The following is a 25,126-nucleotide window of genomic DNA, read 5'->3' as shown; positions in this document are numbered from 1 at the left end:
TACCTTCGCAAATCATAATAAAGCTGGCAGATGATAATCACATCAGTATTTTAAACAATGATACCATATGTCTTCCCCCCCCCCTTCTCCCTGCACGCGTTTTTCTCTACAATATTATCAACTTTATATATACAATAATCATATTTCTTCATAGAAGCTGCTTAAAAATAAAATTACTATATACCTAGGTTAATAGAAATATAAGATTAGACCAATCGGGCTTGCTAAAATTTTCAATTCGATGTATCGTATTGACTGCTGGGCAAGACAGCGAGATTTTGATAAAACACAAAACCTATCATAGTCTATGACGTCACTATTGAAAAGCGTTATAGAAGTCAAACATCAGTCGTACACGTGTTAAGGTTTAACCTTGTATTTCTATTATATTTATGTTCAGTAGATTTGTTAAAATATTAAATTTTTTAGATGTGTTGAGGATAATTAACTTTAATTGATGGAGCCTTTTTTCTAATTTCAGTAATTTCAAGTAATTTGGATTCTTAAAGGATCTAAGGATTTTGAGTTTCTGTGATTCTTTAGTTTGTATTAGAATGTTTATAATATCATTTGTATATTCAAAACTACAACTTTTATGGGTGTCATTTTTTGCTCAAAACACTTCGTAGTACCTGTTTTATTAAAACGGTATATACAACTCCTTCTAAAACAATTCAGGAATATAAATTTGTAAAAGAAATATTACCCTAGTGCAAATATATTATAATTGTCATTACCTTGTTTTGATAGAGAAGTGATTTGCACGGAAAGTGGGTTTTAAATCCATGACTTCTCTACAAGGTAGGTTTTTCCTAACACTCGCTCGTCTTACAAGCATGACAACTATATATATATATATTATTGAATATCTGCACAACTATTATTTTATTCCTTTAAGAATATTTCCAGAAGGTATAAAATCAACAATAACCCCAATCATTTACTTCATTTATCAAAGAACTCACAATGAGAACCTTCCTTTATCTTTTATTTGTGACATGTGTTGCCTCACAGTCTCAAAACTCAGAATCTTCATGCAGTACTGACAAAGATTGTCCAGCCTACCATTCTTGCTTCTACAATGTATTTTCTGGATCATATTGTGTGGGACCAAGATATGGTGAGGTCGACTGCAATTGTACAAATACCAAGGGAGAAGTTTTTACAAATCATCAAATATGTGTAGATGAAGACATAAAAGAGGTTCATTATTAATTTACTTTTTGGACAAAACATTTGTCCGCATTGATTAATTTTATTATTGTACATAATAGGAAGGATTTAGTGACTCGCGAGTAGCCACCAAACGATGTTTTAAAACTGAAATTGATGGCACGTAAGAATAATCAAATATCATATTCATGGGTAATTCCTCGATTAAACAGATTTGACTCAAATTTAGTCTATGGTATCATTGGTAATAGTCCTAGTAAGATATGAAATATAGGTATTGAATCAGTAACTCAAAGTACTAGAATTCGGAGTAATAATGGGATTTAGTAATATCATAACTTCATGAATAAATTTGTAAGAGTATTATATTTAAATGGATAAAATTTCAAAAAATCAAAGATCACCATCCTTAAATGATTAACTAGTTGTTTTTAATTTATTTTTAAAAAAATATTACATGTTTTTTTTTTAAGCTAATTAACAGTTTTTTATGATATATTATAATTGCTTAAGATATATGATTATGATAGTCAAAAATTCATAAAATGTTATTTTACCTCATTATCGGATTGAGTTACGGATCCAATATTTCTTTTCTGACACCGATTACTATCAATATAACCACATATTAAATTAGATCCAAATCCGTTTGCTTGCGAAATTTGTTCGTGGAATAACCCACATATCTAAAGGTAGGTTACCACATCTATAGTGCGTGTAGATGCTTACGTGTATATGTATGATATCGGGGGGAAGACTTCCTCTCTAGGAAGGTTAATAGAAATACAAGGTTAAACCAAAATAACGCATGTACGACATATGTTTGACTTCTACCACGCTTTTAATATTGACTTCATAGTGTATGAGTGGTTGCGTGTTTTGTCAAAATCTGTTTTCCTGTACGATACATTAAATCAAAAATTCTAGCAAAAGTGATGTCATAACCTATAAGTGGTTGCTTGTTTTGTCAAAATCTGCCTGTCTTGCCAAGCAGTTGGTACAATGCATCAGATTAAAAGTTCTAGCAAGCCCGATTACATGATGGTCTAACCTTGTATTTCTATTAACCTTCCTCTCTAGGAGACTTCCTTTAATCAACAAACAAGAGATAACATTAATACTCATATGTGTACACGCACGATAAATCTGTTAACACGCCATTATTCAAATGATTTACTTTTAATATTTGCGACTATCTAGTGAGGCATATCGATGTGGAGGTGCATATAAAAACGCATGCACTCCCCAATATGACACTCAAGGAAACTTTGTGAAAGATGATCAATGCCCCTACAAGTTCAGGTGAGATTTAGTTAAATAATAGGTCCCATATGTGCGGAGTTAACACAAAGACAATTTTGCACAAAAATTAAGAAAAGGAAAAATTCTAATTGATTTTTTTTGCATCAAATATACATCAGTTTCTAATTCTAATTGATTGTCACAATGACAATCAATTTGCTTTAATATTTCAACAAATTTAAGATTTATCCAAAGGAGTAATCAGAAAAATGAAAAACTCATTAAGGCTTGTTTTTGTGTTGACAGGCCACATATGTTTAGCAATTATAAATAGTTCCTTTATATAATTACCTTTATACCTAGGTGTGAAACTGCAAAATTTAAGGATGGCAAGAAAAATATTTGTATTCCAGAAAATTTAGCAACAGATGCTGGAACTAGTGAAAGTTGCACCACAGCCTTTGATTGTGGGTATTCAGTCCTACAAGATAAATGGGCACCTTGTTTAGGAGGAAAATGCTCCAACGTTATTCAATAATATATTATCATTGAACATGTATTATATAATATTGAAACAAAAATCTAAATAATACAATACAATTTAAAAAAATATGATAGCGGTCCTTCATCACGTATAAATATATTAACTATTTGATTAATTACTCTACTATGTAACATCATTTGTGCTCAAGGTCTAAAATCACCATTTATTATTGATTATTTAAACCATAGAGCACAAAAATGACCAGTAACACAAGAACTTAGGACTTTTCTTATTTCACCAATGAGGCATGAGGTGTAAACAACATGATTCAAAATAATCCATGGCGCTGTATATTAGGTACCTAGAATACTAAACCAATGAGTTCATAGACTATCTGGAGGAGCAAAAGCTCCAATCACGCAACCTGGCGTGGTGCTAAATATCCATTTTTATGACAAATTCCTGTTGGTAAACTCATATGATCTTTGCCCAAATATAAAAGAGTAATAGTTTGTCGTTGTTGTAGTTTTTAACAACATCAAGTGTTGTTTTATTTAACTCTTCCATTTTGGGTTAGCATTTTAAATCCCCAAAAATTGTTTTTTGAGACGAAAATGATTAACTCACTTCATGTTCACAGCTCAAAATCAAAGTAGATATTTAAAAAAAGTTTTCTAAAGTAAATCGTAAAAAAATAATTAAACTAATTATTTAAACGGATAAATTTGCAGTTCAAAAATTAAGTATCAACTACAGTTTGTGTTTGTACAAGGTTATGTAGTATCAGATTCAAATGATATTAAATTTATTTAATAGACATTAATCTTGTAATAATAAAATAATTCACTCATTATGTTAAACAAGTGTGTATATCTTGGGTGTCGAACTGGAGCCGATAGGAAACTTCCTTGAGGTGTCAGACTACATCAATTTCCCAAATCTTAAATTCATAAAATAAAATAATTTTAATTAATATATAATATAATTCTAATAAAGGAATACCCCAGCTTGAGAAGTTACATTTGAGTGTTTTTGAGTATTTACACACAATTTTTAAAATTATGAAGAATATCGAAAAAAGGATAAATTGTTTTTGTTGTAATTTATTGGATTCCATATTGAAGTCGAAAGACATCAATTACACGTATAAATCCCATTGCACAATCTTGGTGATGTTCTAAACCATATGGCAGCCAAGGGTAAGAGCTAAATTGAGTATTTCTCTTTATTTTGAAATAAAAGGAAGAATAGTTCTTTTATTCAATTCATTTTAACGATAAAGTCATCAGACATTTCTTCTTCTAATTTACTCATAAATTTATCAATTCTACTAATGGCTTTGAATTGAGATGGCATACACAAATTGAGAGCGCTAATTATTTTTAGAACTGTAAAAAAAAATTAATTTTTCCTTCAGGACATCAAATTAAAAGTTAGATTCCTAAATTTTTTTATATCGTATGATATTTCTGACCTTCATCTTTCAGATAAAATAACATCATAAATTATGTTTCTTCAATGAAATTGATATCTTTCGGAAGTTGCTTATTCATGACTTTAAAAATAAGATCATCAAATGTGTTGTCAATTGTTGGTTTTAAAGTTATTTTCTTAACTACATGAATAATTTTTTCACATACCATAGAATTTTAAGTAGTTCTCTTCTTTAATAGTATATTTTTGGGAGAAATTGAAGGGTAGTCCTCAGGCTTTGTGTTTTCTGTCCTTTAGGAGTATAAAAATAATCTGTTTCGTTAAAATGTAATGAGCAAACCACAGAATTAGACGTAGGTATCTATGAGGATTCGTGACGGGTCATGTTGATCCATTTCTGTTTACGAATTAAGGATTTGGGAAATCGATACAGTCTCAAAAACAATTTTGGGGAATTTAAAATGCTAACCCAAATTGGAAGAGTTAAATAAAACAACACGTGATATTGTTAAAAAAACTACAACAAAGACAAGCTTTTATATTTGGAAAAGGATCATGTGAGTTTACCCAAGATACTTAGACACAGTTTACCAAGAGGAATTTGTGATAAAAATTGATGTTTATCACCACAACAGGTTGCGTGATTGGAGCTTGTGCTCCTCCAAATAGGATAAGAACTCATTTACTAAACACATATTACATATATAATAAATACTACATAGAGTAGGTTTGCGCGGGAGACTAAGAAATTAAAATTAATGAAGAATTCTTCAGCTAATATTACACAAAAAATAAAGATGTCAAATTTTAATAATTATTCTCGCTGCATGTTGGTGTTGGTATGTATCTTTACAACTTTTTTTAATAAAGAGATAGAGTTGGCTTGCCAGGTGTTGTCCGGTGAACTCTCTCTTTTCTAAACTTGTTTTTATTTTCATAAATGTAATCCGGTGTGTTTTTTAGCTAGCCCTTTAATGATGGAATAAATTGATCTTATTCAAACGGGAGCTGTATTTTTGAAATATTGTGATAGCCTTACAACCAAAAAGATGTATTTTGTTTTTTTTAATGGGTGCCTTTTAAATTATAGTTCAAGCTTTCAGCTGTCATATGAGATATTTTTATACTTTCTAGATTTATTTTTCCTGGAGCTATGAGCCTCTTAATAAGCTTGTCTTCAACTTTAAACTAAAATGACTTGAGTTTTAAACATGATAAATTTATTTTGAAAATTGTTTTGGAATCTTTTAACATTTAAATTTGAAACATATTTATATTATTTATCCATATCTTGAATACGAATAATTCACGAGCCTAAACCTGCTTACCTCTTTTACAGAGTTTGATTGCGTCTGGAAAAGGTTGTAATAAAACTGAACTATTTTTATATTTAGGGTGTTGAACAGCGTTAGTAATTACTGCCTATAGAAATGCTATTCACTTGAGTTTTTCTATATCTAAATTAAATGAATAGGGCCCAAGGTGGTTTCACCATCTTGTGGTATAATTTTTTTTATTTATTTGCTCGCGCCCTATTCGGTCAGCAAGATGTGTTTTAAAAAAATTGAAAATTCACGTTTTATGAAAATCAATAACTCATGCTAAAGAATTGTATGTCGAATATCGAGATCTCATCGAAGCTTTTCAAGATGGTGTTAATAGGGGCGGTCTTAAGAGGGATTCAGATTTATTATTATATTTAACTGTGTTACAAAACCAAAAAAATCGACCAAAACTCTACAAATTTTATTGACCTCGACAAATCCAAGACGATGCTTTATAAAGCCATTGGTCAATTTATCAGAAAACGGTAGGTTCCTATCATCCTATTGGGTTGAAGTGTAATAACAACTTCATTTTGCTAATTATATTACTCATGCTGCATTTAAATATTTGAATATATCTAGCATAAATTTAGGCTAATAGTAGCATACACGGTAAAAAAAGGTTGAATTCTCATGGTGCAAGTTCCAGAAAAATTACTAACTTATCTTCTAGACCTTAAAATAATAATACATTTTCATAATATATGTATATATATATATATTTGTATAAATCAAAGAAAAGCAGGATAAAATATGAATAGTTAGCATTTAATTTTGAACATCTGCATCTATTTTATTAATGAATATTTTTTAAATAAGTAACAATTAAATATAAGAACTATTATGTGAAACATTTATTAATAATCTGTGGATATCCTTAACTTTCATGGGGGTAATATTCCAATATGGTGATGAGCAATTTAGTTTTTTACAAGATGATTAAGACCATGTTTCGAAATTGCAATTATATTAAGGTTTTCCAATATAAATTTACAGAAATTAACGAGATCACTCATTATTTGTTATCACATAATCACTTAGCACTCAACAATTCACAAAATCTATTTATGCAGATAAACGCAAAATATAATATGCAATGATGACAAAAGTATCGAGAAAAAAAGCTGGATATTCATAATGTGTCTAAGATTGACTTTTACTTTTTTCCAAGGGATTTCTGCCTTATGTAAATTTAGGAAACTGAAGGATTCTTAACAATGAACTATTTTTATCCCAATAAGAAATAAAAAAGTCGACTTTGGAAGGAACAGGCTTCAATATTTTCAACGAAGGAGCCGTTGATGAGAAATGATAGATCTTTGTTCCTCACTGGGTAATTCATTCGGGAATTATTTCTTTTTGTGGAACTCTCCATTTTCAAATAACTATTTATATGTAATATCAGAATAGAATATGCTTTGTAGACCATAATATGACACATTATTTTTACGAGTCTATAATCATCTTCTACTTGTTTTCGAATGACAAAAGATTAAAGGAGACAAGATCCACCGAATGAAGCACTTGTTCAAGAGATCGATCTTGCTTAAAGAATCAAGATTCCTTGAACAGACCATAGCATAGAAGAGAGTTTCAGAAGGTGTGTGATTTGGATATTCCTAGTAACGGGGATGCAAGCAGATCCATGTATACGATTTCTACTTTGGAGAGATCCATCCAAATAACTATGAATTATATGTTTTTCCAAGTGGTTCTAACAACTCACATATCTTACATCCATCTTTCTGCTGACTTCTGAGTCAAGGGACACTGAAATAAATGAATATAGAACCATATCTTCTTTTGGCTTGCGCTTTTTTTTTACTATAGTGCAAATGGATTCATCATAATTCATATTAATAAAGTAAATTGAAACTTTATCAGCTCATAAGTCATAACTTACTCTTTTTAAACTACTCAAAAAAATATTTTTATTCAAAACTTAACACATAATTTTAATTGTACTTAATTTTATAATGAAACAAATATAATAAAACCCAATAAACAAATGACATTGATGTAAAAAAGGAGCTAATTCACTATTCAATCTGATTTCAGTTTTTTTTAGTATTAAAAGAATTTTTAGATGCACTTTTCTATTTTTTATTTACATGAAGATGGCTGTTTGCTTCAGACACAATTTTTTTGCAAACATATTAAACATTTTTCATGCAATTTGATTAAAGAAAGTGCTGTTAAGAAGATGATTATTACTTCATGAAGATTTTTCAAACCATGCTGTAGTTTGATTAGAAGTAAAAAATCTTCATGTACCTTTTACAAAAACACTTCTTAGAGTAGCCATAGATAAAATAACATTTCACCTTCCTTTATTTGAAAAAATATGTTGTTACAGTTCATAGAGATGTCCTCCAAGAAAATAGGTTACATCACTGGGCTTTTTTAGACAACCTCGATTAATTTAATTAACAAAGGAGTCTAATTCTTGATATTTTCCCAATTCCTCCATTGAGAAAGTAATATCTCCATCCGAACTTGGTGCAGCACTCCCGATTTAACTTCTTTAAAATAGAATGGGTAAAATAGCTAAACATACCTTACATTACTTTACATATAAAATAAATGAGCGGCTCCAGACTTTAAAGTGAATCTTAATTCAATTGCAGAATTGGAAGATATAAGGTTGATAAATGTAGAAACATCCTCTTTACTTGTATAATTAGACTCTTTTGTATCGACTAAAATTGATCCAATTGATGATATTGATTTTAAAAGTAAGCCAACATGATTATTTTTTTCACCCTAAAAAAACTGTAGACAACTGATACAGTCATTTCCAGCAGCTCGTTGTCAATACCACCCAAAACACTTGTCCATTGGGTCCGAATTAGTTTTACGAAGAAAAATAAGCTTAACTGTATTGTTATCGAGTAAATATATAGCTAGATGGGCTAGTCCTATGGATGTTAAATAGGTGGCAGGAAATTTCTCACGATAAACCACCTCCTTGTTTATTTGAGAGTGTCTCCCATTTTTTAATCCATTCTTCATCAAGAAATCCATTTCTTCCCGCTCATTTACAGATATTGGTTTTAATGAATCGTCTCTCTTTTGGACGTACATATTATTAGAGTTCACATTTATGCAATTCCAAAAGTGCTTAAGAATATCCATAACATTTGCTGTTTGTTTGAAGCTTCTGAATTGATCATCTTTCGACACGTAATGGTTAAGTCCATTCAGAGTGGACTCATGATAAAAACATTACAGAAAGATCAACATTACACTTTTCAATTGGTTGAAGAGTATTTGCATTATGATTAAACTTGTGAGCTAATTTAAATCCATTTTGTAGATTTGGCTCATATGCCTAAATTCCGCTTCAAGAATAACATCCCTATTTTCAAAAGATGGGCATGATAATTTTGCCTGCTATTAAACTAGTTATAATTTTTTTAAAGATATGTACTGAATCAAATAACATGAATATTTTTCTTTCGGAAATAGAAAAAGGATTCAGTATAAATCCATTTCTTAGTTCATTCACATAGAATTTTCTATTTGAGGCATACGCATCCGTAATTATTGCAAAGAGTTCTAGGCCAACTTTCGTAACTACTTCAAGAACTTTCATATAATATTGCTTTATAATGGAAATTTTATTATTTGTGATTAGTAACATTCTATGTAACTGTATTTCCCAAGAATACTCTTCACCATAAAACAATGTATGGGTTTGAATAGTTTCCATTCCTATCACATCCAAAAAATTGCTACTACTAAATTCAACTCTCTATTGACTTTGTCAATTATTATAGAATAATTTAACTCTAGATTTTAAATTATCAATTGTTGAGATCCTTAAACTGAGAACACACTTGCTATTCCTCTTATACGCGATTGAGATGGCAAGTAAATAATCCCAGATCCTCTAATTTGATTATATAAAGCTGGGCTTTTATTGTGCTAACGTATTAAAATTCCTAAAAATTTAGGAGTGTATCTTCGTCCTTGTGCAAAGTTGTTGTCCTTTCAGGAAAAGTTTGTTTTCTCAAGTTTTTTGGAATATCCGGAAATATTATTGGAATAGCATCAGATTTTAATTTATATTGTTTATGTGGTGGACTATATATTTTTTCCCGAGTTGAATTTGTATCTGTTCTTTCATGAATAAAATCTGATGTAGAAAATGCTTGCTCCAGATTCTTGAATATTGATTTGGCTCCTAGTTTTTCTTTTGATGGAATTTACCCATACTTTTAATAACTTATGAAGAGAATGTTTTTGTTCAACAAGATCTTCCTCACTATGATTTTGATGAGTTTTTTTCTTAGGATAACCAGTCCTACAACCGGGACAACAGCAAATCATTCTGTCTAAAAAAATTAATGCAAAATATTAATTTATTAGATGAAATATTCATAAATTCATTAAATAATTCATGTAAAAATGGAATACATATATGTGATGAATATATTTTATATATGATTAAGGTCCCTAGAATGACACACTGTATGTATATTATTGCAAAGATTTATAATTACCAAATGAAAGTAGATATATAACAATTAACAATTGTTGAAAACAAAGATATGTTAATAACTTTAACCAGAAAGTATCTAAGTATACAAAAAACTAGAATAATCATTTGGAAGGAATATATAAAAAATTAATTATTCATTTCTTCAATGCAGTCCTGTAAAACAAAACAAAAAAGAGCGTGTTCCATATTCATTTCAGAGTTCCCTGCCTGAGTTCATTCCTAATGGAATTTAAAGTCGTACCTACTAGAGTCTATAGGTTTTGTGATTCAAAAAGAAGTTGTAAGTCCGCTTTTATTTAGTCCCTGCATTACTACACGCTTATGTTATTTAAATAAGATAAATAAATAATCTCTAGGCCAAGATACGTAGAGACAGCCTTACGTATCTAGGCAAGAGAGAATGAGACATCTCACGAGACCTCATACAGCAAACTACTTCATCGGATGATGGAGGAAGAAATAAAATTCAACATTTTTTTGCGAAAATAGTTCTTGTGATAAATTTGAGTCATCAAATTAATTACTTATAAAGGATGATTTGGATGGATCTTTTTCACGGAACATCCGAATATACGAATCTGAGTCAACTCATAGTTTCATTCAACTCCTATGTGTTAATGACATTTAGATATCCATCATATTCAGGGATCTTATCCCTTTAGAAAAGGTTCTTGCACCTTACTCGATGGATCTCATCTTATTTAATGGAAGTATCAGACATTGTGCAGATGTCATTTAACGTCCAAATCTATTATTTTATCATGCATTGGTTCAAATACACATCCGTCCCTCTATATCTTGTATGGAATCGTTGTATACTTCTATAATAACTGAGGATATTTTTAATCAAGAGGAGTAATACTGGTATGAAATGTAAAGAGATGAACCAATCATCCTGCATCTCTTCCAATGAAACTCCGACCAATGTCTACTCTATTTCGTCTCCTAATATTCTTAGAAAACTCTTTCATTGATTTGAGTCCTTAAATGTCATTGATGTACATAAAAAAGTATAAGATGATTATGGACCATGAATTAAATGTGGTTCTCTTTTCTAGATATTTTTATTAGCAAAGCTGCAAAATATATTCAGCTCTCCTATTACCTACATATGTATATGCATATATAGTTTTTACGTGATAAATATGTTAATAAATTATCTGTGGTCTTATAACTTCAGTAGAATTATATTGGAAAATATGAATTTCGTTTAACATATTTTAAAAGTTAGTGAGTCGGAAGTCATTTTCTGAATTACTTAACATTATATTTAAATGAGGATCTAGGATCTCCACATCAATATTCAATAAATAAATTACGGATCACACTTAATGCTTACGATGCAACAACACTGTATATAAAAAAGATCATTTTAGTATTCATTGACACTAAATAATTGATTATGTTCCTTGACAATCGTAAAGCATATTAATATGACATTAACAATTCAAATTATTTTCTTATTTATCAATTGTAAATAATGGTATAATGCAAATATTTATTTATTTATGTGCATCATTGATTGAAGTTTATATTTTTACTTTTTTGTCTTGTCAAAGATTTAAAAAAACCTTCTATTGAATTATCACCTTCTTGTCTTCGACGAAACAACAATCCATGACTGCAGTGTTAATAGGTTGTCCTTATTTAATTATTTTGGAGGATGCAAAGATGGCTTACATTAGAACAATTACAAGTATTGAAGTCAATAGTCTTAACAACGTTTTTGGGCCCAATTTCTGTGGCAAGAGACTAAAGGTTTTCATTATCGAAGTTGCAGCGTATTGTTTAATATTAGTCTAATACCATGAGCAAAAATTTTCAATGATGTTGCATGTCCCTTGTCTTGTTCTTGGCCTGAATAGAATAGAAACACTATCCTAATTATTTTGAAAATACCATTACTCTTAACTTCAAAGTAAAATTACTACGGCGATCAATTCAATTCAGTCTTAATGGTATGGGAGAAAACATTGATGCAATCAATAAAGACACACCGATAATGTTATCAATTCATGACATATAAGACATTTGTAATACGGAAATTTGTTCGCAGAACTGAAATGTGTACTAATGAATGAGACTGTTACATATTTTCGTCGAGGTTATCATTAATAAAATCTAAAAAGTATATTGTACAATCACTATAGGGAACCAAAAATTAAGATATATTTTCAAATATTATACTCGTATTTACCTATATTCATAATTCTTATTAATTAATTATTTCGTATCTTCATTCTAAATACTAAATGTAATTAAAGAAAAGAGTAAAGATGTATTAGAATCAATATTCAGAGCTATATTTGAGTGCACCTCTTCAGTGTTCAGATCAAGTCTAAGTCATCATGCTTTGGTCTTTTTGGTCCAGATTTTTCTGGTTCCCACTCCAAGTCCTCATGTTCCGGGTCCATGGAAAGGTTAGTAATTTCCTGATCAGCCTGTAGTCTCGTCTAAGGGAAGATATCCTATCCCACAAGTTATTTCCACTACTTTACTTTGGGACTCCATTGACTTTGTGATGTCACAGTGCGAACAAATAATATGAAAATAATAATGACGACAGCTTTGGTAAATAAAGACATACATTCAGACAGGGATCACTCTCTCTCTCTCTCTGATTCAGGTGAGAACTGAAAAAAAACTGCACCCTCTTTTATAATAGAAGTATTTGCATCTCTGTTATTGTAGATTTTCCTTTTTGGAGGAGATACAATCTAAGTATTAAATAACTATGTGGGAGTGTTCTCATGAAAAAAGAAGAGTAACTCTCATTCGTGTCGATTCTTATTAAGTCAATCCAGTCCAGTCTAATGCTTTAAACTAAGTAGGGAAACGTGACCGTAAGCTAGAGCAGATACAATGGGAATTATAAGTGATGTAAATCCTTTGAATTTTTTAGCTAGCCCATTTTTTGGGAATTGGTAATCTAACGAATGAATTTTTTTGTCCTTAACAGTTGTCATTATTATTTAATTCCTGAGTAGTGAGCATCCTATCCTAAATAGAGTCAATTTTATCCAACACCTTATTAAATATTCGTGTGTGCACATAAAAGACGTAGCCTAATCCTGAAAATTTGTTGCATAGTTATAATTGTAAGTCCTTTTAGGACTTATAGTAGATGGTGATCGATATGTGAGTCCTTGTTCTCTCCGTTCTCCCTTTTTTACAACTGATTGTAAATGATCTCTTCCGAAATATTCATCCATTTGGCAGGGTTTACCATGTTGATTTTCAGGTTTTTTTTTAACATGCTCATTATACACACTATTTGCATCACTGCTCATTACTTATAATATTTTTTCGGGAAAAGTAACTTTTTCTATGACGTGACTCTGTTTCTTACGTATTCAACAATTTGAACAAGAAATATTTTTTTCTAAGAACATGACGATCTGTGCATCGCGGCAATGATTGCATAGTTTCCCTTCGTCCATCATGTCCTTTAGTGTGAACCAATATTTATCAAACGATTCCCCAGGTAATTGTTTTCTTTTGATGGATTTTACTTCATCAACAACTTTGCTACTTTTTCCTCTGTATGAGTGATGGAAGTGGTCGAGTAGTACGTTAACTGTGAGAGCAGAGGATTCAAAGTCTATCTTATACAAATACTCCAGGATTTTTTTATTGTGCGTTCCGAGAGCGCTGAGGAAGGTCCATAACTTTATCTATTGTTCGCGAGGGAAGTATCCAAAGTTTTGGGCTCTCGATGAAGCATTCCAGTTGTCACCCCTGTGACGGAACTGCCTAAAGTTTGCTGTGTCGCGAGCTTTTCGATTTCAGAGACTCGGAAGATTTTGTTAGAAGAGAAGGTAGTGCTTCCTCCAGTCTGCATATGGCTGGTGTTTGGAGAGGTGTCAGCAGATTGTGTTGTTGGAGGTGTGATCAAAGCGCTAGGTACCCCTAAACAGGTCAGTCATGGTACTAGTGTAGCCGGTGATGAAGTGGTTGTCGTTGGCTGAGAGGTCAGGGGTGAAGTTTGCGTTGTATAGAAGTATGTGGGTCTGCAGTAGCACTCTGAAATAGGAAAGCCCTCATTTGTTCAAATAGGCGGGTTGTCTACGCGTTCATCTAGGCCTCAAGGGCATAAGCGTTCTTGACAAGTGCGTTTCGGAGATCGTTACGAAGGTCAATGGAAAACTTTGTCTGCTTTAATAAGAGGTCATCGACCAGAGCGTCGTGGTTTTGCTTGGCTTCTTCACTTATGTTGTCAAGTTTTTCCACCATGGCCTCAGTCGTGGGTGAGAACTATTGTCAAGTTACTCCAGTGGGGTCTGGGTCGCTGAGACTGTTTGTGTGGGGAGTGGATAAGATATAGTCATCTGGAGTGGTAAGTTATCTATGTGTTGAAGTGATGTTTACCTGTGGGTTGGCGTTCTTCCTTCCATTGTTCTTGCCCATTCTAGCAGAACGGGATTTACTAGGTATGTCTTCGTTCTGAACTGTGGATGGAGATTTTGTCGATATCTGAATCCGGGGAGGAGGGTTCTCTTCGTGAGTGTTAAGATAATGTCCTCGACCAAGCCTTTAAGAATACACCATGTGGCATTATCATAAAATCAATTAAAAAATCTAAAATGTAATTTTATAATATATAATTTTATTCCTTCAATTTGTCATATGTCTTTTCTATATCACATAACACAAAATAATAAATAAGATTGAGAGATGCTCTCTGACGTAAGAGCATCCTAAGATTAAAGGGATGGGGCGATAGATTATGATCAAAGATCTTAACAGCCCAATGCTGTTTCAACCGGAATCTGATCATAGCTATGGGATGAAAGCAGAGGCCAAGACATGCTTGAGAAGAGTATGGGATGTGGTTGAATAAAATAGAATAAGAAAGTGGTGATGGTAAGGAACAGGCAGCAGGAGAGGGGTCGTACACAAACAGCAATGCTAGACAAGGACTACAAGGCCACCCTTACCTCCAAAGAGAATTTTTGAATGGAAATGCAAGCGGGAAGTTACTTAGTTACTTGATTCCCCACAAATATCTAAGATCATAAAGGACTTCCGAATAAAAGAAACAGAGAGGTAAGATTGAGGCCGAACCGTCCCAGGGTTCAGGAAGCCACTTTAATGGTCATTATAAGCCACCGCTCAGATTTTCTTCTATGAATCTGAGCGAATAAAAATGGTGTGCAAATTTAAGAAACTCGTGCTCTCCTATACTCCAGGAATTCCATCCATATTTATAAATTCATATTGAGGCTTCAATGTCCGTGTTTGACATCTCTTTTTTCGGACGGGAGGTTGGAGATAAAATGAAACATCCATATACCTAAAAGCATAAATTTTTATTAAATTATTTGCAAATTTGTGTGTACCACCTTTGGAGAATACAATTGTATATCTACGGAGATGAAATCAGGGGAGATGAAGGCACAACTTCAATATCGTTATTCCAGGATTGAGTAATTTCATTGCAGTTCAAAACATCAATTATGTTATTAAGGCCCGAATTCCTTCGTATCTCTTTATATAAATGAATTTTGACCTCCTTGTTTCCTTGAAATGATCCATTAGCTCCACTTGTCCCTCAATGTATCTTCTGGATCTTCTTTTTTGGTAACAATTTCAGATGGAATTTGATTTGTGGTGTAAACAAAATTTCCTCTATAGGGTACATATAAATAATTTTCGGACGAAAAGTTGACCTGAAATGCACAATTATACCAGGAGCTCTCGATAAATAATATGATAGTGCATACCTGGATATTTTGCAGTCCGCGGGTCACATGCGTCCCTTTGAACGGCCAGTGCGACCCGCTGCAGGCCAATCTTTAATTACAAAATAAATAAAGGAAAGTATCTATGTCGTATGTGCAATACAAATGTGCTGCTTTTATTTTATTTGCTGCGTATATCCATGTGAAACCTGTGAGTGAAGGTGCACAACGTCAAGTGACGCCCAGTTACCTCCGAGATGTCAGCTCACGCTAAAAAAAGAAGAGTTCATGACGAATGCAGTGTTTTCAAAAAAACATGGCTGCCAAGTTTTTCTTTACAGAAATTAAAGTTAAAGCTGTGTGCTTAATTTATGGCACACAGGTTGCCGTGTTTAAAGAATATAAATGAAGCACCAGGAAAAATATCAGAATCTGTCAGATGAAGAGCGCGCAAGGGAGGCTGATACGTTGATGGTAAAACTGCAAACACAACAAGGACTTCTTACCAAACTTCACACCGCCCAGCTGCTTATCTTCTAACGTGGGATAACTGCAGACCTTCAAATCACGGAGGAGCTGGTAGCCATGCAGTCAATTCAAGGGACAACCATAGGTAATGACTTGTTCAGAGAGGTAAATGAGTGTTTGGACATGCTAAGACTGAAATGGGACAAGCTGGCAGTCGTGACAATAGATGGTGGTCCCAATCTGACGTGGAAAAATGATGGACTTTTAAAGAGCATGCTGGATAAAGTGGGAGAAATTAACCCTGTCCAGAAAATAACATTTTTTGACTGGGTAGCATACCTTGGATTTGCTGTGGATGTGACTGCAATCATGTACGAACTGAATGTCAAACTCCAGCGCAAGGGTATTTTTGTGCATGAGATGTACAGTACAGTGACGGCTTTCATGAAAAAGTTGCAGCCTCTCTCAAGCTAAGTGAAGGACAACATCCTTACCCCCTAACCAACACTAAAGGAAGCCAAAAGATCAGCCGACCACCTCCCCAAGTACTTAAGCAAGTCAGAAGTACTATATGGAGAGTTTTCGAGGCAATTTCAAGATTTCAAAACTCTTGAGAATGAAATACACATGGTTTCTTCTCCGTTCAACTGCAGTGTGGACAATGCACCAAGTGATTATCAGATGGAGCTTATTGACCTGCCGTCTGGCCTACTTCAGGCAGATCAGTTCAGGTCAGTCTCACTGCTGGGCTTTTACTCCTCCCTCAAAGAGGACCACTTTCCACACCTGAGGAGGTATACTCAGAGGATTCAGATCCTCTTGGATCCACCTATGTATGTGAACAGACATTTTCAGTGGTGAAGTTCAACAAATCCAAACAGAGATCCTCTATGACTAATGAGCAGCTCTCAGCTGTTCTTTGCATACCCACCTCAGACATTCAGCCAGATTTATATGCCCTTGTTCAAGCCCAGAAAAGACTGGATTATTCACACTGAAGAGGGAAAATGATGTGGAAAACATAACAAGTTATTGTTTTTTGTATTGCAGTATTTCTCTAAACTTGTTAAGTTTTGTTGTTTTTCCTTGTTTGTGGAACAAAGTTAAAGTGTGAACAAGTTAAAAATAAATTGCAGTGATTCAATTATTGTTTTTGTTTTCTTATTTCTATTTCAAATAGCCTAATATAAGTATTTAAGCATTAAGAGTTTGAATAAAACCATCAAAGACAATCTGCTTTTGTACAATGTTAAGTTAGGTTAAATTAAATTATTATTAGTATTATTATGTATCTTACGGTATATGAAAAATAATATTGAGCAAAATTTAATAAAACATTGTTAATATGGTCCTCCAGCAGTGCTCGGATTGCTCAGGTGGCCCCGGTAAAAATTAATTGCCCACACTTGTGATAGTATAATGTTTTATATAAATTCCAAATAGATACAGTAAACAGTGGTGAACGAGAAATCTAATTTAATAAAAACTAAAGGAACACAGCCTCAATGGCAAACAACCTCAGAAATAAATTTAAATTATCAATATATCGTGTCACTTTTGTTATTATTATCATTTTATATCTTGTATAAAGTAGGCGGCTTCTTCATGAGACGATCCTCTCCTATGGCAAAATGTGTGTGAGTGAGGTTCTTTTCTTAAATGAATGTAAACCGAAAAGCAAGTAAAAGCTTTCCTCCAAACAGTTTGAAAGAAAAAACCTTAATTGAAGCATAATTTATATACTTTATTTCTTTTAATTTATTATGCAATATATATATCCTCCATCTTGGATAAACTATAAAAACTTATTAAATTCTGTATTCAATAACTGCCTCTTCTTTAGCCTCCTCTTGCCTGAAGAATAGTCCCATCAATCTCTGTCATTTCTATTCTGGGGCCTTCATGCCTTATTTTCTGTTTAAAAACGAGCATTTGCTTTGCAAACTTTCTGATCATATATACAATAATCATATTTCTTCATAGAAGCTGCTTAAAAATAAGACTAATAAGTACCAAGGCTAATAGAAATACAGGATTAGACCAATCAGCCTTGTTAAAATTTTCAATTTGAAGTATCATATCGACTGCTGGCCAAGAAAGCCGGATTTTGACAAAAAACACAACCAATCATATTCTACAACGTCACTAGTAAAAAGCGTGGTGGAAGTCAAACATAAATCGTACACTCGTTAAGGTATAACCTTGTATTTCTATTACTCATGCTATATACCTGTTTTACATCCAAAGGCAATATATATACATTATATGACAGTACAATGTTTTAATATAAATCCCACATAGATACAGTAAATAGTGTTTAGCCTAATTTTACCAGTCTGATATCCTTACAGAAATTATAGTCCTAATTTTACCAGTTTGATATCCTTACAGAAATTATAGTCCTAATTTTAACAAATTTGAAGAGTGAAAAAAATAATATATTAACTTATCAATTCATAGTACATTCAAGGGAGTAAGTATGTATATTAAGTAGCTTTGTTAAAATATTCCTTTTTGTAGATGTGTAGGAGATAATTAACTTAATTGGATGGAGTTTTGTTTTCCCCCAATTTCAGAGTCTTCGATATTTGAGTCTTTTTGCTGTTTAAATCTATTTAGGTCGAGTCGTAATTAGAAATTTGAGCTTCCTTAGAATGATAAACATCATTGTAAAACTCAATAAAACCGGTTTTTATGTATTGTTGGGTGAAATAATGTTCTTATAGATATTATGAAATTTTATTTATATTGTAAAGGTATGAAGCAATACGTGCACATTAGAATAAAAACGTTTTCATTTTTTTTTTATAAATTGATTTTTCGTTCTGTCAATGAATACACTTTTACTTAAAGTAAACACAAATCCATATATTACACTAAAATTAAAATTAAATCGCGCATAAACCATTTGAAATGTAATTGATATAAATATATTAATAAAACAGTAACATGATATTTTAGGGAGTAGTTTTTTATATTTTTAGAATTCGACAAGTACATTTATTTTTTTTGTGTATACAAAAATAGTACTCTCAGGGGCGTTTGCAGGATTCAGGAATTATAATTTCTTCCTTTATCAATACAAAAATTTCTTGATTTGGGGGGGACCTCCAGCCCCCATCTTGCAGAAGCCCCTGACTCTGCACGAATATTTGGGGGAGCTCTTGGTTCTTATACATATGTGATTCATACAGGGTCGTGCAAAATGGATGTACCACTAATCAACGTGAGCGAACTCTTGCTCCTCCTGAGTCTCAATTAAGTAAGACAGGATAGATTAGTTAAAGACATTTATTAAGCACACAATGACAGATATTATATATGAATTTGACGGGAGGTGGAGAGCACTCTGGCAATGTAGTCCCTTCTCATGATCTTCCACTCCTTCTTCACGGAGGACTTCAGGTCAGTGATATTGCTGTGGTGTGATATGCAGGCCTTGGGTACGATTTGCCACCAGACAGAGTAATTCAAAGGATTCAGATCAGGCATCTGGGGAGGCTGGAAGATCTTGTGCAAAAACTCCATGTTCTCTTCTATCCAGGCTTGCACAACATTGGCTGTAACAATAGACATGGTGGGCTTGACCTCAAAAACCTTCTTGGCCACTTCTGGGGTTAGTTTGGCTAGCCTTCCACTACTTGGCTCGATTTTCAGGTGTTCCCTTTCTTTCATGAGCTTCCTGACACTATAGACGGTGTGCCTCTCGATCCCAATAATCTTGACAATTTTAGGTTTGCTGTGCCAGCTACAAATCAAAGCTGTAATCTGATTTATTTTTGCTTCCATTTTTGTTTACAGAAATGATAGAGGCGAATGCAATAGCTCATTCGAAAGCTTAAAGAGTCAGTTGTCGCGAAAAACTTCTATACATAGTATTCATTGAGTAGTGGTACATCCATTTCCCGCGACCCGTTATAACTAATTTTTTTATATTTAAATATAAAAGAAACTGATTGTATTATCAATACTATGCTCAGAAGTGTATTAAATAAATGTATTTGAATAGATAGGCCATGCCCAAAAGTGGGTAACGGATCACTCATACATAGGTCGTAGAGAACTACTCAAAAATATACATATACATATCTTATTATTTTGCATGAACTGAATACTTCAAGATACTAAATAAATACATGATTTGTAAAGATCGTGTTGTAAAAAGATAGCTCATAGATGAGAATTCATTCTATTCGATGACTGTATGATAAGTAATTTGGATTTTTAAAGGATCTAAGGATTTTGAGTTTCTGTGATTCTTTAGTTTGTATTAAAATGTTTATAATGTCATTTGTATATTCAAAACTACAGCTTTTACGGTTGACATTTTTTGTTCAAAACACTTTATAGTACATATTTTATTAAAACGCTATATACAACTCCTTCTAAAACAATTCAGGAATATAAATTTGTAAAAGAAATATTACCCTAGTGCAAATATATTATAATTGACATTACCTTGTTTTGATAGAGAAGTGATTTCCACAGAAAGTGGGTTTTAAATCCATGACTCCTCTACAAGGTAGGTTTTTCCTAACACTCGCTCGTCTTACAAGCATGACAACTATATATATATATATATATTATTGAATATCTGCACAACTATTATTTTATTCCTTTAAGAATATTTCCAGAAGGTATAAAATCAACAATAACCCCAATCATTTACTTCATTTATCAAAGAACTCACAATGAGAGCCTTCCTTTATCTTTTATTTGTGACATGTGTTGCCTCACAGTCTCAAATCTTAGAATGCAATACTGAAAAAGATTGTCCAGCCTATAACTCCTGCTTCTACAATGTATTTTCTGGATACTACTGTGTGGGTCCAAAATATAGTGAAGTCGACTGCCATGGTATCAATGCCCAGGGAATAGTTTTTCCAAATCATCAAATCTGTGTAGATGAAGACATGAAAGAGGTTTATTATTAATTTACTTTTTTCTACATAACATTTGTCCACGTTGATTAATTTTATCATTGTACATATTAGGAAGGATTTAGTGACTGGCGGATATCCAACAAACGATGTTACAAAACTAAAATTGATGGCAGGTAAAATAATCAACTATTATAATCATGGGTAATTCCTCGAGGAAACAAATTTGACTCAAATTTAGTATGTGGTCTAATTAGTAATATTCCAAAACGGAAATGAAATATATTGGATCATTAACTCAAAGTACTAGAATTTGGAGTAATGATGGGATTAGTAAAATCATAATTTCATAAGTAAATTTCAAAAAAAAATCAAAGATTCCCATCCTTAAATGATTAACTAGTTGTTTTTAATTTATATAAAAAAATATTACATGGTTTTTTTAAGTTAAAAGTTTTTATGATATATTATAATTGCTACGATATATGATTATGATAGTCAAAAATTCATAAAATGTTATTTTACCTCAGAATCGGATTGAGCGACGAATCTAATATTTCATTTCTGAGTAGGAATACTATCAATGTAACCATATATTAAATTAGAGTCAAATCCGTTTCCTAGTGAAATCTTTTCGTGGAATGACCCAAATATCTAAAGGTGGTATTCACATCTACAGTGCGTGTAGATGTTTACGTGCATATGTATGATATCGGGTGAATAATTCCTCTCTAAGAGACTTCCTTTAATTAACAAACAAGTGTACACGCACGATAGATGTGTTAACCTGACTTTATTCAAATGATTTACTTTTAATATTTGCGACTATCTAGTGAGGCATATCGATGTGGAGGTGCATATAAAAACGCATGCACTCCCCAATATGACACTCAAGGAAACTTTGTGAAAGATGATCAATGCCCCTACAAGTTCAGGTGAGATTTAGTTAAATAATAGGTCCCATATGTGCGGAGTTAACACAAAGACAATTTTTCACAAAAATTAAGAAAAGGAGAAATCCTATTATTTGTTTGGTTTTTTTGCATCAAACATACATCAGTTTCTAATTCTAATTGATTGTCATAATGACAATCAATTTGTTTTAATATTTGAACAAATGCAAGATGTCTCCAAAGGAGTAATCAGAAAAATGAAAATGTAATATCAGATTTAATTTTGAAAAAAACTCATTAAGGCTTGCTTTTGTGTTTACAGGCCACATATTTTGAATAATTATAAATAGTTCCTTTATGTAATTACCTTTATACCTAGGTGTGAAGCTGCAGAATTTAAGGATGGTAAGAAAAATATTTGTAATCCACATAATTTAGCAACAGATGCTGGAACTAGTGAAAGTTGCACCACAGCCTTTGATTGTGGGTATTCAGTCCTACAAGGTATATGGGCGCCTTGCTATGGAGGACAATGCTCCAACGTTATTCAATAATATATTATGATTGAACATGTATTACATAATATTGAAACATAAATCTAAATAATACAATATAATTAAAATAAAATATGATGGCGGTTTTTCATCACGTATAAATATGTTGGTTATTTGATTAATTATTCTACTATGTAACATCTTTTTGCTCAAGGTCTTAAACTAAACTAACATTTATTATTGGTTATTTAAACCGTAGAGTATAAAAATGACCTAATATAAAACAATAAATTTACAGCTGTAAAATTTTAAGAATGATTCTCGCTGCATGTTGGTATTGGTATGTATCTTTGCACCGTTTTTTTATAAGGAGATAGTGAATGTTAGTGCCTCTGTCTTCTCTACTTCCTACAATTATAATTATTTTTTTCAATTCTTCTTATGGCCCTTTATTGATGAACTAAATTGATCTTCTATAAAGTCTATTCAAAAGAAAGCTGTATTCTCGAGGTATTGTTATCATCTTAAAACTATGTAGAGGTGTTTTTTTTAATTGATGCTTTTTCATTAATTTATAGTTCAAGTTTTCAGTTATCATATGGTATATTTTTACACTTTCTAGATTTATTATTCCTGGAGCTGTGAGCCTCTGAATTAAATAAGCCCGTTTTTAACTTTAAACTAAGATGACTACAGTTTTAAATATGATAAATTCATTTGTAAAATTGTATTAGAATCTTTTAATATTAGAATTTTAAACTTATTTATATTGTATATTGTTTATCTTATAAAAAGGCTCTTTTTAAAAGTTTTTTATATTAAAAGTAGACAAAAAAAATCATAGGCTTTGCTTAAGATTATAAAGGTGATAGAGAAAAACTATGTAAATGCTATTCACTTGAGTTTTTCTATATTTCAATTATATGAACAAAGGCCAAGGTGGTTGCGCCATCTTGCGGTATAAATTATTTTATTAGTTTGTTCGTGCCCTAATCGGTCAGCTAGCAAGATGAGTCAATGTGAAACCAGTCATTCCATGTAACATCAATAAATAAAAAACATTTTTATCAGGACCATCATCGATTTTTTATTTTTTTTTCAAATTTTGCACATATTTTAATATTTGTTGAAAACCGGACTGCGAATAAACTAGACAGGAATGTAGCCTTCAGTCCTAAATAAGTCTGACATAACACTATATATGCATGAAAAAATTTGCTTAGATGAGAAGAATATCTTTTAGTTTTGTCAAAAAAATTCCAAATCAAAATTTGCAAAGAAAATTGTAATAACCTTTTTGCACTAATTTTAGAAAAAAAAAGTAGCTGTTAGCATTTATTGGCATTGTAAACATCAACATAAACCTGCAAATATTCTTATCGTACTTGCAAAATCAAAAAAGATATGAAGAATTATGTGGTTGAAAAAATAACCCTCAATTACTGGTTTATTTTTGCAAATGTGGCAAAAAATATATATAAAATGTTCCAGAAATTGAAAATAGTAAATAAATGTAATGTTAAAGTTTTCAATTTTAAATTCAAAATGCATTTTTTTATGGCTTTTCCTCTTAAAAATTGACGTTTTATACAAAATTGGATAAAATGGAAAAATTATTCGAAAAATGATGTTTAACTGAAATATCTGTGTCAAATTTTTGTTCTTTGATTTATTTACGAATCCAATATTCCATTGGAGATCCATTTTCTGCAACTAAAAAAACGAAACTGCAATTTTCACTATTTTCCTTTTTTATTTGAATAAATGTATTTAAATTTAAAATATTTTCAAGTAATTCAGTAAAACGTGTTTCAACTATCGTTGGTCCACCTTACTCTATATTTATCTTTCAGAATTGATAAATGGTACCTTTTTTAAGCCATCATAATAGTATTCCAATAAGTCTTAGTATATTTTGAAGACAGTAAGGTTATACATATTACATTTTAAATTTCAAATTAGAGAAATGTAATTACCTTTTTTTATTTTAACTTAAAAGGTCATTAGCTCCAAGATAATATACAGTCTGTTTGATTTTTTTTTTTTTTTTCTGATTTATATTTAAACAAGTTCAAACTAATTTTACATGAAATCAGAACCGAAAAATGATTAAGAAAGATTTCATGACTCCAAAGTTCGTAGCTGCATTATATATATATAGGTGGCAATTAAGTATGAGAGATACAGTCTTTATTCTTGAAGCAACTATTGATTCATTGGGGTTGAATATTCATAAATTTCCTATTAGTAAGTCTTCTATCTAAAGGATATGGTGTGATGGAAGAAAATATCGGGCGAACGCCATAAAAATTGATTTTAAAGACCAGATGTTGTAGCTTTACTTTGGGATGGAAAATTACTGCCTGCTTTGAATAACTGGAAAATGAAAGAAGAAAGTTGTCAATTGTCTTAACATAGGGACACCAATCCTGACTGGGAACTCAAAGAAAATGTTCAAGTTCTCTGCTGTGATTCCACAATTTCAATACTTGTCATCATCTTCATGTGTGTGAGATGTAAACAACGGGATTCAAAATAATCCAAGAGA

The 25,126-nt window shown here is 31.7% G+C and overlaps 2 protein-coding genes and 1 long non-coding RNA gene across 5 annotated transcripts; 2 read left to right on the top strand and 1 right to left on the bottom strand.

Moving 5' to 3' along the window:
• Positions 1-877: 877 nt before the first annotated feature.
• Positions 878-3,074, top strand: LOC121116446 (uncharacterized). The gene is made up of 4 exons (XM_040710701.2): positions 878-1,203; positions 1,275-1,336; positions 2,374-2,475; positions 2,779-3,074. Exons 1-4 carry the CDS (start codon positions 967-969, stop codon positions 2,951-2,953), a joined length of 576 nt encoding a protein of 191 aa, XP_040566635.1. The 5' UTR covers positions 878-966; the 3' UTR covers positions 2,954-3,074.
• A 9,193-nt stretch (positions 3,075-12,267) lies between these two features.
• Positions 12,268-12,402, bottom strand: LOC139905108 (uncharacterized). The gene is made up of 2 exons (XR_011779587.1): positions 12,360-12,402; positions 12,268-12,306 (listed from the first exon to the last, which is right to left on the bottom strand). It is a non-coding gene; the product is annotated as an uncharacterized lncRNA (long non-coding RNA).
• Positions 12,403-18,594: 6,192 nt separating this feature from the next.
• Positions 18,595-22,740, top strand: LOC121116430 (uncharacterized). Of its 3 annotated transcripts, XM_040710684.2 has the most exons (6): positions 18,682-18,784; positions 20,783-20,833; positions 20,935-21,233; positions 21,306-21,367; positions 22,025-22,126; positions 22,464-22,740. In XM_040710684.2, exons 3-6 carry the CDS (start codon positions 21,003-21,005, stop codon positions 22,636-22,638), a joined length of 570 nt encoding a protein of 189 aa, XP_040566618.1. In that variant the 5' UTR covers positions 18,682-18,784; positions 20,783-20,833; positions 20,935-21,002; the 3' UTR covers positions 22,639-22,740. The 3 variants fall into 3 exon arrangements, with proteins under 3 accessions (XP_040566619.1, XP_040566617.1, XP_040566618.1); XM_040710685.2 differs by lacking the exon at positions 20,783-20,833 and having other exon boundaries at positions 18,595-18,788; XM_040710683.2 differs by lacking the exon at positions 20,783-20,833 and having other exon boundaries at positions 18,650-18,784.
• The last annotated feature ends 2,386 nt before the right edge of the window (positions 22,741-25,126 follow it).

Source organism: Lepeophtheirus salmonis, chromosome 4 (genome assembly GCF_016086655.4).
Source record: "Lepeophtheirus salmonis chromosome 4, UVic_Lsal_1.4, whole genome shotgun sequence".
NCBI classification, from domain to species: Eukaryota; Metazoa; Arthropoda; class Copepoda; order Siphonostomatoida; family Caligidae; genus Lepeophtheirus; species Lepeophtheirus salmonis.
The sequence above is the reverse complement of the archived record's forward strand: the minus strand, read 5'-3'. Positions and strand labels throughout refer to the sequence as shown.

Excerpts from the sequence above, each read along its gene's own strand:
- LOC121116446 (XM_040710701.2), top strand. The coding sequence starts at position 967 with ATGAGAACCTTCCTTTATCTTTTATTTGTGACATGTGTTGCCTCACAG. Across the intron at positions 1,204-1,274 it reads TAGATGAAGACATAAAAGAG|GAAGGATTTAGTGACTCGCG; the intron begins GTTCATTATTAA and ends TGTACATAATAG. Across the intron at positions 1,337-2,373 it reads AAAACTGAAATTGATGGCAC|TGAGGCATATCGATGTGGAG; the intron begins GTAAGAATAATC and ends GCGACTATCTAG.
- LOC121116430 (XM_040710685.2), top strand. The coding sequence starts at position 21,003 with ATGAGAGCCTTCCTTTATCTTTTATTTGTGACATGTGTTGCCTCACAG. Across the intron at positions 21,368-22,024 it reads AAAACTAAAATTGATGGCAG|TGAGGCATATCGATGTGGAG; the intron begins GTAAAATAATCA and ends GCGACTATCTAG. Across the intron at positions 22,127-22,463 it reads CAATGCCCCTACAAGTTCAG|GTGTGAAGCTGCAGAATTTA; the intron begins GTGAGATTTAGT and ends CTTTATACCTAG.